The sequence below is a fragment of the Thunnus maccoyii genome, chromosome 18 (assembly GCF_910596095.1).
Source record: "Thunnus maccoyii chromosome 18, fThuMac1.1, whole genome shotgun sequence".
NCBI classification, from domain to species: domain Eukaryota; kingdom Metazoa; phylum Chordata; class Actinopteri; order Scombriformes; family Scombridae; genus Thunnus; species Thunnus maccoyii.
Genome location: NC_056550.1, coordinates 14,437,634 through 14,450,751, shown reverse-complemented (window position 1 = coordinate 14,450,751; position 13,118 = coordinate 14,437,634). Strand labels below are relative to the sequence as shown.

General features: G+C 43.2%; 1 protein-coding gene across 2 annotated transcripts; it reads left to right on the top strand.

Annotated features, from left to right (window-relative positions):
* The first annotated feature begins 4,877 nt into the window (after positions 1–4,877).
* On the top strand, positions 4,878–12,957 carry cbx4 (chromobox homolog 4 (Pc class homolog, Drosophila)). Of its 2 annotated transcripts, XM_042393821.1 has the most exons (5): positions 4,878–5,283; positions 5,384–5,427; positions 6,145–6,210; positions 8,313–8,379; positions 9,883–12,957. In XM_042393821.1, the coding sequence occupies exons 1-5, from the start codon at positions 5,215–5,217 to the stop codon at positions 11,332–11,334; spliced, it is 1,698 nt and encodes a 565-aa protein (XP_042249755.1). In that variant the 5' UTR covers positions 4,878–5,214; the 3' UTR covers positions 11,335–12,957. The 2 variants fall into 2 exon arrangements, with proteins under 2 accessions (XP_042249755.1, XP_042249756.1); XM_042393822.1 differs by lacking the exons at positions 4,878–5,283; positions 5,384–5,427 and adding an exon at positions 5,503–5,700.
* Positions 12,958–13,118: the final 161 nt, after the last annotated feature.

The following is a 13,118-nucleotide window of genomic DNA, read 5'->3' as shown; positions in this document are numbered from 1 at the left end:
ATATTGCCGCAGCTCAATACAGTATTGACAAGTCGTGCTTTCAGCTGCATTCTGCCAGAATTCCACTGCACCACCTCCTTCTTCGGCCCTCGCTCCTACCACCCCCCCCCTCCCCGGAAGCCTGGTGCTTTGCGTGGGCTCCCCCTCCTCTTCCCTCTCTCTCCCAAGCTCCCTGCACCCCGCTCCTGCTCAGGCTCCTGGGTAGATGGGATCAATGGGGGAAGCGTATGGTGGTGGTGGTGGAGGTGGTGGTGGTGGTGGAGGTGGGGGTGAACCCCACACGACGGCAGCCTTGCAGGCAAGCAGGCGGTAGGGCGCAGAGGGGAAGAGGAGGGGGGGAGAGCCCACCCTGGCAGAGGAGCACCCCTCTCTGCAGACCTGTCGCCTCGGTGCAACAATGGCCGTGACAATGACACTGGAGGAGGAATTTCCGCTGCACCCCACCACACACACACACACACACACACACACACACACACACACACACACACACACACACACACACCTCCCCACCCCATCCTCATAGTGCATTAAAATCTGCAGCGCCAAGATGAATGGCTTTCTAATAGCTTCCATTTGTTACAATTATCATAATTAAACATATGTCAGGAGCAGACAAAGGAAAAGGGAGATTTCTGTGTTAGCACCTGAAGCAGGGATGCAGGCTCTAGAAAGGGATCGCTTTTGTTACAGCATAATTAGCCTGAATAGACGTGTATATTGGAATCATACAGCATATTTATAGTAGCTAATTAAAGAGCCACTGTTTCAATAATTCAGTAAGTTTCCATGATCTGTTTTGAGCAACAGTGTGAACCTTCATTACTTGTGTCGTCTTGCCATTTGAGAATATGTTTCAGTCTGAGTGTATCTGTATGTCCTTGCTACATCAGCCTGTTTGATAGTGCAGCTTAATGACCGCCTGCTGAGCACTGTGAGAATGGCTGTAGGGCCCTCTTAACATTTTTGTAATACCCCCCTCCTTCTCCTCTCCACCCTGTCCTTGCATTCTGTCCCAATCAACTCTTTTCTTCCATGTCGCTGTGGAGGAATGAATCGGATGCTTGCCTGGCCAAAGTAGAGGCCTTTTTCCCTTACCTCGCGTTCCTCTCTTCTGTCTCCTTTTTGTTCCTCTCATCCTCCCTCTCTTCCTCTCTCCACCACACCTCTTTCTTTTCCTTGCTCTATGCATCAATCACACTTTCCCAGCTTCCCCACCCTCCTCCTCCTCCTCCTCCTCCTTTCCCCTCATCTCTCCATTCCCTCAGTTGGCACTCCTGGCACCGTGGGTGGCGGGTGCCAAGGAAGGGGAGGCCTCTTGGCTTCCCCTGAGCCACCATTTTGTGGATTGCCTGAGTGAGCCAGCTGTGTGCATGCAGTGTGTGTGTGTGTGTGAGAGAGAGAGAGCAAGAGAGAAAATGAGGGAAAGACAGAAAGAAGGAGAATGAAGAGAGAAACTGGTGCTGGAAAAAGGTCACAAGGCTGAGCGTTCTGCGCTTCCTGCTGAGACCAGAGATCATGACTTAACCTGACCCTGGCCCTGCTATACACACACACACACACACACTCATTTACACCCACATAAATATACTCGATAAACATTCTTACATGCACACAAAATCATTCCCTTACTCCTTGACTGTTCACCTCTGTAAAAATTGCACTATATCAGACAACCTGCTTTAAACTCAAACTTATTGAGTTACCTTCACTATATTTCCTGCTTTTTACATGTCTCAAAAATGTGTTTCTCTTACCATTGTGTGATCATAAAGCACTGACACAAAGCAACAACAGCCTTGTTGTTGAATTAAAATGACGCCTTAGGTTGTTTGAAAAGAGTCCCTTCAAACAGGAGATAAAAAACAGACTGTCTGACCCTGAGTTTATCCTCGCGTTTTAGATAACAGCTCATTTGACCTTGACGGGCTGCAGCAAGGACAAAATAAAACGTTTCTGCAAAAGCACTCATGGAACGTTTACAAAAAAAAGGAACCCCTGAAAGTATGAGACCAGGGTAGCTTTAAAAGCTCACAAAAAAAAAACAGCATTAACACATATCTGTGTTTGCTGTTGGTTCATTTTGAGTCGTTTTCACGTCGCACAGATGAGGAGAAAAATGAGGAGACGTTTATTAAAAGGGTTTCTGCGCTGTTAAACATCGTTCTGTCTAAGACTGAAGGATGAAACGGTTCTTAAAAGTATTTTCTGACCAAATTACCTGATCGACACTGTCTGATTTTAATCAATTAAGCGCCCTGTTAAATATATGTGCCATCTTTCGTGCGTTTTTTATTCGACTAATCCTAAAGACTTTTCTTTTAAGTGTCGGCAATCGAAACCTCCCAGAAAAAACTGATGATATCCAGTCAGCGCTGTTTATCAGCATCTTAAATGTTAAAGTCACGGGTGAACAAGTGCAAGGGGGACATGAGCTCACCTGGGCGCATTCCTGAGAGGGCACTCTGACCGTGAAGCAACGACATTACACTGTAAATATTTTCATTTACAAATCAGATTATAGCAAAAACATATCTGTGTGATTGAAATGATTCCCGGTATTTGCTCTGGATATGATAACTTCCCTTGATGATCAGCAATTACCAAGGTGCTTCGGGGCAACATGGAATAACACACACAGCCCCTCAGCGAACCAATTTAGGAAAGACACAAATAGGCCATGTATTTTTAAAGCGAATGAATGTTTTCCAATTCCTTAAATGTTCATACTTGCTGGGCAACCTGAGCGCTGTAAATTAATTAAAAATAAGAACCGTCTTTCTGTGTGTTGGTGACGCAGTTTCACTTTGGAGTATTGTCGGATGATTGAAGCCCACTGAGATGAAGTCTGCTGGCTTTGAAAGTGTTACAAAATATATTCAGACTATATTATATTGAGCTCTGATCAGACGTTGCCGAAAAGCTGAGTCAGAGGGTTTTCTAAATGATGATCTCTGTCTTGACGCAGACTTCAGGCGTCATTGCCGTCAGTGCAAACACAAAAATGATACATAATTTGTATTTTGGGTTCCTGGTGAGTAAATAGAGATCACAGAGAATACCTCCAACTCCAAATTTTTGCTTTATAACGCTGTAAACCCTCCATGCTTTTGAATGCGCATTTCAATTCGAAAAGATCGTTTGATAGACGAAATAATGCTCGAGGAAACGACAACTCATTGGTGCCATTTTATCTGGAGCTCGTTTGTTTGTCAGAAACTTAAAATTTCTGTGTGTGTGTGTGTGTGTGTCTCTCTCTGTGTGTGTGTATGTGTATGTCTGTCTCTCTCTCTTCTTTCATGCTGTTGCTAGGGAAGCAGGGCGTATGCGCTCCCTGGCCGCGGCTGAAGGGCACAGGAAAAAACAAGGATTGGGCGAAAATACGGTGCTTTGATCGAGCATGTTTGCAACCGACAGAGTCTTCACCCTCTCCTGTGCCCATTTCAGGTCTCAAATTCGGGAATTCATGAGTGTAAAATGCGATATTTCGGCGCTTTCTGTCAATTACCTTATATGGCAGGGCAGAGATATATCGTGCCTGTATGTAATAGGCTGGCCGCTGCCGCTCTGCTTCTAGGCTCCATTAACCCTTGTGGTGCTGAATTATTTTTGGAGCAAAAAAAGCCCATCGGGTTAAGCTTGTAAAATTCTTTTTTTACGCTTCCAATACAACATAAACAAATGAAATGCTGCATTTTGATGACAATCATGTGTCTAGATCACAGTTTACTCACAGAAACAGGTATTTTACGCACTGATGCGCGTTTTCTCTCATGTTTTTAATTAAGTCCCCATAAATTAGGTGAGTTAATGCGGATGACATTTGCAGCACAAAGTACAAGCTCACTGGTGATGTGGTTTATGCTGTTGGATTTAAATTGTCATGATGCAGATGGACATATATTACAACCAATAACAAGCTGTAATGATGATTTAGTGGAAACGAGCTGAGCGCTCTGGCAGCGAATGAGTTTACGATTAGAAAAGTTGCCACAGGTAGGCTGGAGGCTGCACAGCAACCCTCTGCTGTGTGTCAAATTAATGGCAGTTGAGCCCAGAGGACATGGCACTGGTTTGACGATCAGAGTATGTGTGACCTATATTTGCTCGGCGCTGTTAGCAGATCGAACTGTAAGCCTCCGTCTGCACATCTAAAACTGCTGCTTTAAGGGGATCGGAAATAAAAGGGGAACTTCTCTTTCATCAGATCGTCAGCCTCAGTTAAAGTGATAAACAGAAGCTCTGGTGACACAGTGCTGTCATTTTTTTTCTTTACTGATAAAACTGTTTTCAACTGCTGCGGAGACAGCAAAAAAAAAAAGTGCATTTCATTGCCCCCAGGTGCAGTTTTGCAGCATTCAAAATACTAGATGTACTTATACTTCCTTCATTCTGTGTTCACTTACAATAATATTTAAAAGCATAAATGTGAGAGAAAGTTTCAAATTCTGGTATGCACCCATACTCTCTTTTGCTTCTTCTGTGACCTTGCTGTTATCTTCTCCCTATTGCTATCCTCACTGTATCCACAGAAGGCTGAGACAGACCCTCATGCCCTCTCCAAATACTCAAATGAACCTTCAGTCCTCTATTAGTCTGTTTTAATATCATACTATTAGTCTGCTATTGCAAACGCATTTTCTATGAATTACATCCACACAAGAAACTCAACCACTCAAAGTGTTTTCTCATGTGAATACATCATCAGATGTTGGAGGAGGGGTTCCCTCCAACCTTGGTACAGAAAAGAAAAAAAATATAACTGCACAAGTCGATTTCATGCATATGTGCTGTGACAGTAACGTTGTGATTTATTTGAATTTCCACATATCCCTCCTGCAGTCCGGTACGCACGGGATAAACCCCAACCTCTGTGCAAGGTCTCCACCTCCCCCTCCCCTCCTGACGTCATGCACCGAGCTGGAGCACGAAAAGAGCTGCTCGCAGCCGCACTACTGTGAATATCTGTATGCTCATTGCCAGGACTGTGGAGTGTGCAAAGGAGGGAGAGCGTGAGAGAGAGAGAGAGACAGAGAGAGAGAGAGGGAGAGAGAGCGAGAGAGCGCGAGGAGAGGTGGAGGGAATACAGTTGGATTTGGATACAACTGGAAAACTACCAAGCGCGCACAGCACGCATCGAGCGGAAGGCACATCGACGGTGCGTAGCCAACATTTCACCTACTCCCCGTCCCCTGCTATCGGATTCAGGCGAGAATGGAGCTCCCTGCCGCCGGAGAGCACGTCTTTGCGGTGGAGGGCATCGAAAAGAAACGCATCCGCAAGGTAACGGAGAGGGGAGCATATTTGCAAAAGCGCTTCGGACGTTGAAATATTGCGTTTAATAACAGCCTCACCAACATTTACTCCTTCTCTAACATCACAGGGCAAGATAGAGTACCTGGTCAAGTGGCGAGGCTGGTCTCCCAAGTAAGTCTTCATGCAACCTTTTCTAAAAAAAAAAAAAAAAAAAAAAAAAAATCTAGGATATCTTACCACTGCAGTGAAAGACTGCAACATTTTGCAACACAAATGAAGTGTCGTTACTTTAAAAAAAATGCCATTCATCAAGGGCGTGCGCCTACTGTGTGTTTGTGTGTGGTTGTTTGTGTGTGAGTGTGTGTGAGAGAGCTTGGAGAGCGCGGTCGGTATGTGTTTCAGTGTATCCGCGGATGCCTTCACTAATTTATGCGAGGGAAGGGGGTAGGCACAGCCATGTAATCCCGTTTTAATTATTTCTGCTCTGCCAGCGAATTTACGAGACAGTGGTGCTAAAATGGCCGACTGTATGTTGGTGCTGGAGGACCGTTTGGAGAGCACATACAGACACTTTCTTGTTTGACATTTTTGTTGTGCAGTTGGTGGTTGATTTGCTGCAGCGGGAATGTGACCAGTAGCCCATTTGTTATTTGTGGGCCTTGCAAATTGAATCATCTTGCAGCAAGGAAACAGTCCCAAATTCTCATTTGTTAGACATATAATTGAAGGTCTGTCTTACCTGTCTATTCTACACTGAGTGCACAGCATAGGTGAACGTGTGAGAATGTGTGTGTTTGTGACAGAGACTGAGGCCTGTGTGTCAGTTAGAAAAAGGAAGTTTTGCACGTGACTGCTGTCTCTCTGACAGTTGTTTACTCCTCTCTGCAGATACAACACATGGGAACCAGAGGAAAACATCCTTGACCCTCGGCTCCTCGTTGCATTTCAACACAGGTGAGAGATGTGGACTTCGGACGAGGCCGCGCAGCCTCCAGTTCAGCCATGACCTTATATGGGCATGGGAGGAGGGGCGCTCCAGTAACTCTATCACTGATCCCCCTCCTCCCCACAGGACTGTCTCCTGGGGAAAGGGGCTGGAGATCTGGTAGTGAGAATTCCTAAATCATACTAATGGAAGGATTGGATAGGTGGAAATATGCGTGGATGTGATGTAAAATGTTACAAATTATTATCTTATTACATTTTACGCCAGGATCAGGGCTCAACGCATAGGATGACCCAATTTCACATAGAAAACAGAAGTAGCAGTCTGTCTTGCCCAAGGGTACATGATACACCATTAAACATGTAACAGCAATGCTCTCCATGTGGACATTAATTTGTTTCACATCCATACTGTCACTGGTTTAATTTGCTCAGCTGTAAGGTTTTAACAGGACAGGTGCTAATTCAGCTGCACTGGAAAGCCTCACTGTTATCATTTGGCTTGCAGGACACAAGCTCTGTGGTTTGTTGTGGTTTAATGTGAGGAATCCAAGCTGCTGCCTGATAGGATTCCCATCACTTTAATGGTACCAGTGTGAGATCTTCTAATAGGATGAGCTGTGTTTTTGCAGGCTGATTTCATGTGTTTTTCCAAGACAAAACTCTTGACATATTGCATGCAACCACAGCCTTTTGTTATTGTGAAAACAGAATATCTTACAGTGGATGCATTCACTGACAACCTGCCTCTTATCTTAGGTCAGGAGTCATACCATTAGTGGTGTGTAAAATAATCACAATCACATACATGTCAGTCAGAGGTTGAGATGTTAATGAATACAAATGCTGCTGTCATTTTATCCCTACAGCACAATGAGCACATGCAAGACAATATTATGTATGAGTTGTTGGACCCATGAGGCCTCTGAGATATACTCCCTCCATAGGCCATCAGGCCGCTCATGGGACTGGGTAAAGACATGATGGCTGGGGAAAGGAATTCAGATTTCTGAAAAGGCTAATTGACACGCAGTACTCTCCAGCGTTTCCAGTGTACCGCTCTCGTATTCCCCCGCAGCCTGCCTGCCTGCCTGTGTGTGTCTGGCTCAGTGCTGATGGTCATGGAGGGCTGCCTCTGCGCTGTGTGTGTGGATTCCTCTCTGCTCCCAGAGGATGGGGGAGGGGATCCGACAAGGGAGGCTGTAATTGCCAAATCTTCTGTGAATAGGGGTCACCCCGTTGGACGCTGTTTGAAATCGCACACATTATAGCATTAAACTGTAGACTTTTTATTGTGGCAATTTTCTGGCAGCCCCAATAGTTTGAACATCAGTAGCGAAAGGCCAACAATAGTGTGGAGTTTACACACTCCTAGTGAAGCCTGCGTGCAGCCGGCATTCACCCACGGCTGGTTATTTATGAGCCAATGATGAGTCAAGGTTTATATCAGGGAGCAATATTTCACAGACAGTGCTCGGTCTAGTCAGTACAACCACCGTAACACCTTATCTACTCCTCCTCCTGTTGGCTTTCACCGCCAAAAACAACCAGTTCCAAGAGTAGTCTGTTAGTCTGACATTTATCCCCCTGCATTTTCTCAATGTACTTGCACAATGCATGTGTACATGCTTTCAACAGCAGCGTGTATCCGAGAAGTACTCCACAATGTTGTATTTATCCCATTTCATCCCTACCTCATGACCCTAATTAGAGTTTGAACGTTAGTGAAAGCGCAGACGAGGAATGGTGTGCTGCAGGAGGGAGGATGTTTGAAAGACAAGAAGAGATTCTCCCCACAGTAGCCTTAATTGAATTTCTCCAGGATAATGAGAATATGGAATGGGACAATTACCATGGAGAGCTATGCAAATAAGGACCATAATGCTTTGCAGTGGGTCACGTGTGGGCATTCATTAGTCCTCCAAATCAAAATTCCACTTTTGACCTTGAATAGGTAGAAGAAAATGAATGAGTACTCTGAATATCAAACCTGTAATTTTATATGTGATATAATTAGTTTTTTTTAATGTAGTAAGGTGGAACATTGTCTGGTAAATGAGGTGTTGTGTATAGAAGGCACAAGAAAATGTAATTATCTTTTGTTTTCACAGAGAGAGGCAGGAGCAGTTGATGGGATATCGCAAACGGGGGCCGAAACCAAAACATCTTTTACTCCAGGTAATTGTCTCCATCATCTCGATCATCAACGAATCATCACCAACGTAACAGCGTCTGTTTCCAAGCCTTTCTGTCAGTTTTTCTGAAGTGTTCTGTAAGAGGCCAAAAGGGGGAAGGTTCCTGTCAGGTGTTTTAGAGCTGCTGTCATTATGGTCATGGTTATTTATAGGTTTCTTTGAGAAAGAGAGATGGGGGAAAGGCAAAGAGAGGACAGGGTTCTAGAGCTGGATTGCTCTCCACACATGAAACTGGGTTTGTTGCCTGAGGTTACATAAGCGTTGCTTGAGTGCACTCGTTTTGTCTGCATGTTCATTATTTCCTTATGCTAAATAGCTTATTATGCAAAACACAGTTTCTTGCTTCTTTTTTTTTTTTTTAAAGAGAGCTTAATATTTTTAGGATATGTACCTTTTACATCTAAATCAGGAGAATGTTTTCTTTCAATTCCATGTTTGTGAATGTGTTCCAGAGACAGAAATAGATGGCTGAAAGTATCACTCTGTCATGCTTTGACTATCTTAGCTCAGGGTTTTACAGGACCTTATTCTAAGCCAAATGTGATTATATATTTTGAGAGACTCAGACCTGATTGCTATGCAGTGTCACTCCTTAAGAGGCATACCACTTTGCCAGAGTCACACGTGGCCAGCAATCAGGGATAAAGCGTGTCATGTCTGGTGGCACTTCACTGACCTAAGGTCACAGCCAAAGCGTCTTGAGCGTTCCGCGGCAGTGCCCCTCTGACGGCCAGAGGGGTCAGCCTGTACAGGAAGGGGGAGGGGACAAGGTGGTGGGAGGGGGGTCATAAGCAGAGTCCTGATTGGATAGTTTAGTTCACTTTCTGAAACGCTTAAGCATCCTGTAGTCCTTAGTTATGTCTGAATTTTAGCATGCAAGTTGCCATATTTTAGCAGATAGCGATTAGCTACTGTGACAAAATCAATTTACTTGCCATAATACTAATAATACTGTGAAAACATAATATCTTCTGAGGCTCTGGATGCGCTTTGTCAAGTCCGAGAAAATAACCCTGATGACGTCTTAGTGATGTCATCAGGGTTATCTCATCTAACAGAAAACCATGCATTACAAATTGTGGGTATAGATTTTGAATTAAACTTACCAGGCATGGAGGGACAAAAGAATTGATGCATTATGGGAAATGTAGGATCTGGTCTTTATGGAGCTTGATATAGGGACTAAAAATCAGGATATCTCTGTATATTATATATTATATCTCTGTATTCTCTTTTTTGCTTTGATTTTTAACCTTTTTTTTTTTTTTTTTTTTTAATCTGTCTCTTGTTAGCCCCTCACCTTTATGGGAGTGCAACACTAAATTGCTGGAGTAACCCTTTAAGGTGCTCCCCTAATTTGGCCTAATTTTTATTTGTATCAGTAGAATAGGGCTTTATGTGGCCAACTGATTATATTCTTGAGTTGACAGTAAGATTTTGATGAAAATGGCTGAAATGTTAACCTGGTGTTTTCTCTCTTTTTTAGGTTCCCTCATTTGCCCGAAGATCAAGTATTCCTGCAGGTTTCGAGGAAACCCCCCAGGATGCAGAGAGTAGCCTCAAGTCAGATCCCGTCCAGGTCCAGCGCTCCCGGCCACAACAGTACCAGCTTAACAGCAAGAAGCACCATCAGTACCGGCCCAGCAGCCAGGAGGTCCCTGCTGACCAGCAAACCAACGGCAAGAAGAAGTTCATCTACCAGCTCAACAGCAAGAAGCACCACCACTATGAACCTGACCCTAATATGTACTATGCACAGGTTTCTAGGTTTAAAGAGGTGGTCAAAGTTCAGGAACCAGCTAGTAAACCAGCCAACCCGGGCTGGAACTTACCGCTGGCACTGCAGCAGAAATGGGTTCGTGACAAAGACACTGGCTGCTTGAGCAAAGTAAAAGAGCTGGCAGTAGAGGTGAGGAAACCAGCTGTTAAAGAGGCTGAGAGCGAACATGCCATCAAACCCAGTCCTAAAGATGCAACCTTCCCTAGTGCTATTAGCAGCAAAATGAAGATAATCAAGAATAAAAACAAGAATGGGCGTATCGTTATTGTCATGAGCAAGTACATGGACAGTAACAAGGTTCATGGAGCAAAGGGTAAACATGGGGAATCATCAAGCGAAGAGAAACCCCAAAACACCAAACCATCAGTAAACAATCCAGCACATAGAACCAAAATGGTGGAGCAGTTGCACCCGGAGAATGGTATCCCCAAAGAGATCTGTAACGGCAGCTCCCCACCTGCTGCAGAACATCCTATAAAGTGTTCCCCAAAGGACAGACATTTCTCCAAACCTTCGCCAAGCACAGCAGAGGAATATAACACTGAAGTGGCTCGGGGTCAGGCTGATTTACCGGAAGATCTGCCCCTACAGCTGACTGCTAGCTCACCCCCAACGTCCTGGGCTGTTGACACCAACATTCCAACCGCTACGTCTATTGACCACATCAGGATTCCTTCCTTTCCCAATGACCGCAAGCGAAAACTCTCTGATCCTGCGGAGGACCGGAGTGTTTCCAAAACCTTCCTGACTTCCAGAAGCCTAAGTGTGCCCAGCACTGTGGTCACTCCACCGCAGGACAAACCTATGGACCTCCACTGTAGCGGCCCTCGCTACAGCAGTGCACCTACATATGAGGTTATGGACTCTGGCAGCCAAGAGGAGCCGATGGATCTCAGCTGCCCAAAGACTAAGAAGCAGGTGGAGCTGGATGTACAGCCAGAGCCAGAGCCAGAGCCTGAACCTGAACCTGAGCCTGAGCCTGAGCCTGAGCCTGCTGTCAAAGATACACCTACTGTGACAGAGGACACACAAAAATCCATAGAGAAGTCTCAAGAAGCATCTGTTAAAAAAATCTCCCCTTTTATGGGAAATATCATCATCACTGACATCACAACAAACAGTCTCACTGTCACCTTCAAGGAATATGTTTCTTTCTAAAAAAAAAAAAAAAAAAAAAAAAAAAAAAAGTGTAAAATGGGACTTACCAGTGACTGATTTAATGGCCTTGTCAATATGTTCATATGTAAAAACATCTGAATTTTGTATATATGGAAATTTATAATTTATCATTCAAATTCAGTATGTTTCTTATAATGTTTTATACCGTAACTCCTCTGTGACGTTGTAGCCAAGAAAGTGCCCTCGAGGATTTGAGTGAATGCATTCAGGTGGATGTATTCCACTTAAAAAAAATGTTTATTTGTCATATGGAGCTTAATGGGATACTTTTGCTGTTGTTTCATACCTGTACCAAACCTATAACCTGAGATGTATGAAGGTTTATACATATTTTATATTAATAATATCACTTATTTTGGTCCTAATATAAGGTAGAGAAGAACTTGTTGAGTCTACAGTGATCAAAGATCAAATTGAAAGCACTTAATTACATTTTCATACATTGATTTACGTCATGTACCTTCGTTACTAGTGGAGAAACTGCTGCTCTCTTTAAGTCTCATTTCATTGGTACCCTCGATCTGATCTGGCATATTTTGTTCAGTGTTTTGTTTGTGGCTCATTTAAAAGAGATTATTAGCCATGACATGCACATTTAAAAAGCGGGTGTGTCTGAACAGAGTATAAAAACAGTAACAACTGCGGAACACACTCAGCTGTGTCAACAACTTTTAAGCAATGCCCCAGCCTTTTCTTTTTGTCAGGTTTTTGTTTCGTAACAAAGCTGTCGGCGGGGGTGCCGTTGCAACCCAATCTATTGCACAATTCACATTTAGCAAACATTTAAAGATTAAAATGTGACATGTACATTCACAAAGGTCAGTTACCATTAAGAAAATGATGTCATTTATCAAACATGTGACTTCCCGTTAAGAGGACTTATTGATTCTTTCCATTATTAGGTTGTGATTTATTACCTTATTGTGGGTCGCACATATTGCTAGAGTTACTTTAAAACGTATGCTGGTCTTGTTAGGAGTCTCCCAATGTAACAGATTAGCAATATTCATCTCATTTTGCTATTGAAGCTCATTATTGTATAATCTGAAGAACACATGTGACTGCTATTTGTTGTGGAAAAAGCTACCGGGGTTACTTACAAGTATGTTATACAGATTAAATGAGAAGGCTGGCTTTGTATACTGTTAAATGCAATCCAATGAGTGCAGGCTGTTTAGTTTATGCTGCTGAAAATTCAAATGTCAAAGCTGTTGGATGTAACCTTCATGTGGGTCTAAATTGCCTTCCACGCACATTTAATGCAAAACCAGTAACAATGCTAAAATGCTATGATCATGAAAATGAAGAGTGCATATTTATTGACATTTCATTTGTTGTTCAAAACAATTACAAGATGTTCTCTGCATCAGAAGCTGCAAGTGATTCCAGTGAACAGGTAGTCCTTTTAATGAAAGATATTTTTGAGTCTGTTTGCTTCTTTTTTTTTTCTTTTGCTTTTGCTTTAATTTGTTGATTCTTTCTTGCACTTGGTTCAAAGTCACAATGATTGTCATAAAGTGTGTTCTACCAGGAGTTGGTTGACTTATTGCTGTTGGTGCAGCTTATTGGATGGTATGTTTAACAATAAAGAAAGAGAAATGACTTTCTAATATTTCTTGTGTTAATATTTGGTGAGTGCAAACTAGGCATGTTGTGTGTTGATATACCAACATTATTTATTTATTTTATGGGTAATCTTTTCATAGTTTCCCCCGAGTGATTCAGTATGTTAGAGATTAATGTATCATTGTTCATGCTAATCT

Bases quoted from the DNA above. Each gene is read 5' to 3' on its own strand.
- cbx4 (XM_042393821.1), top strand. From the start codon at position 5,215: ATGGAGCTCCCTGCCGCCGGAGAGCACGTCTTTGCGGTGGAGGGCATC. The intron at 6,211-8,312 runs GTGAGAGATGTG...TTGTTTTCACAG, and splicing joins CTCGTTGCATTTCAACACAG to AGAGAGGCAGGAGCAGTTGA. The intron at 8,380-9,882 runs GTAATTGTCTCC...TCTCTTTTTTAG, and splicing joins CAAAACATCTTTTACTCCAG to GTTCCCTCATTTGCCCGAAG.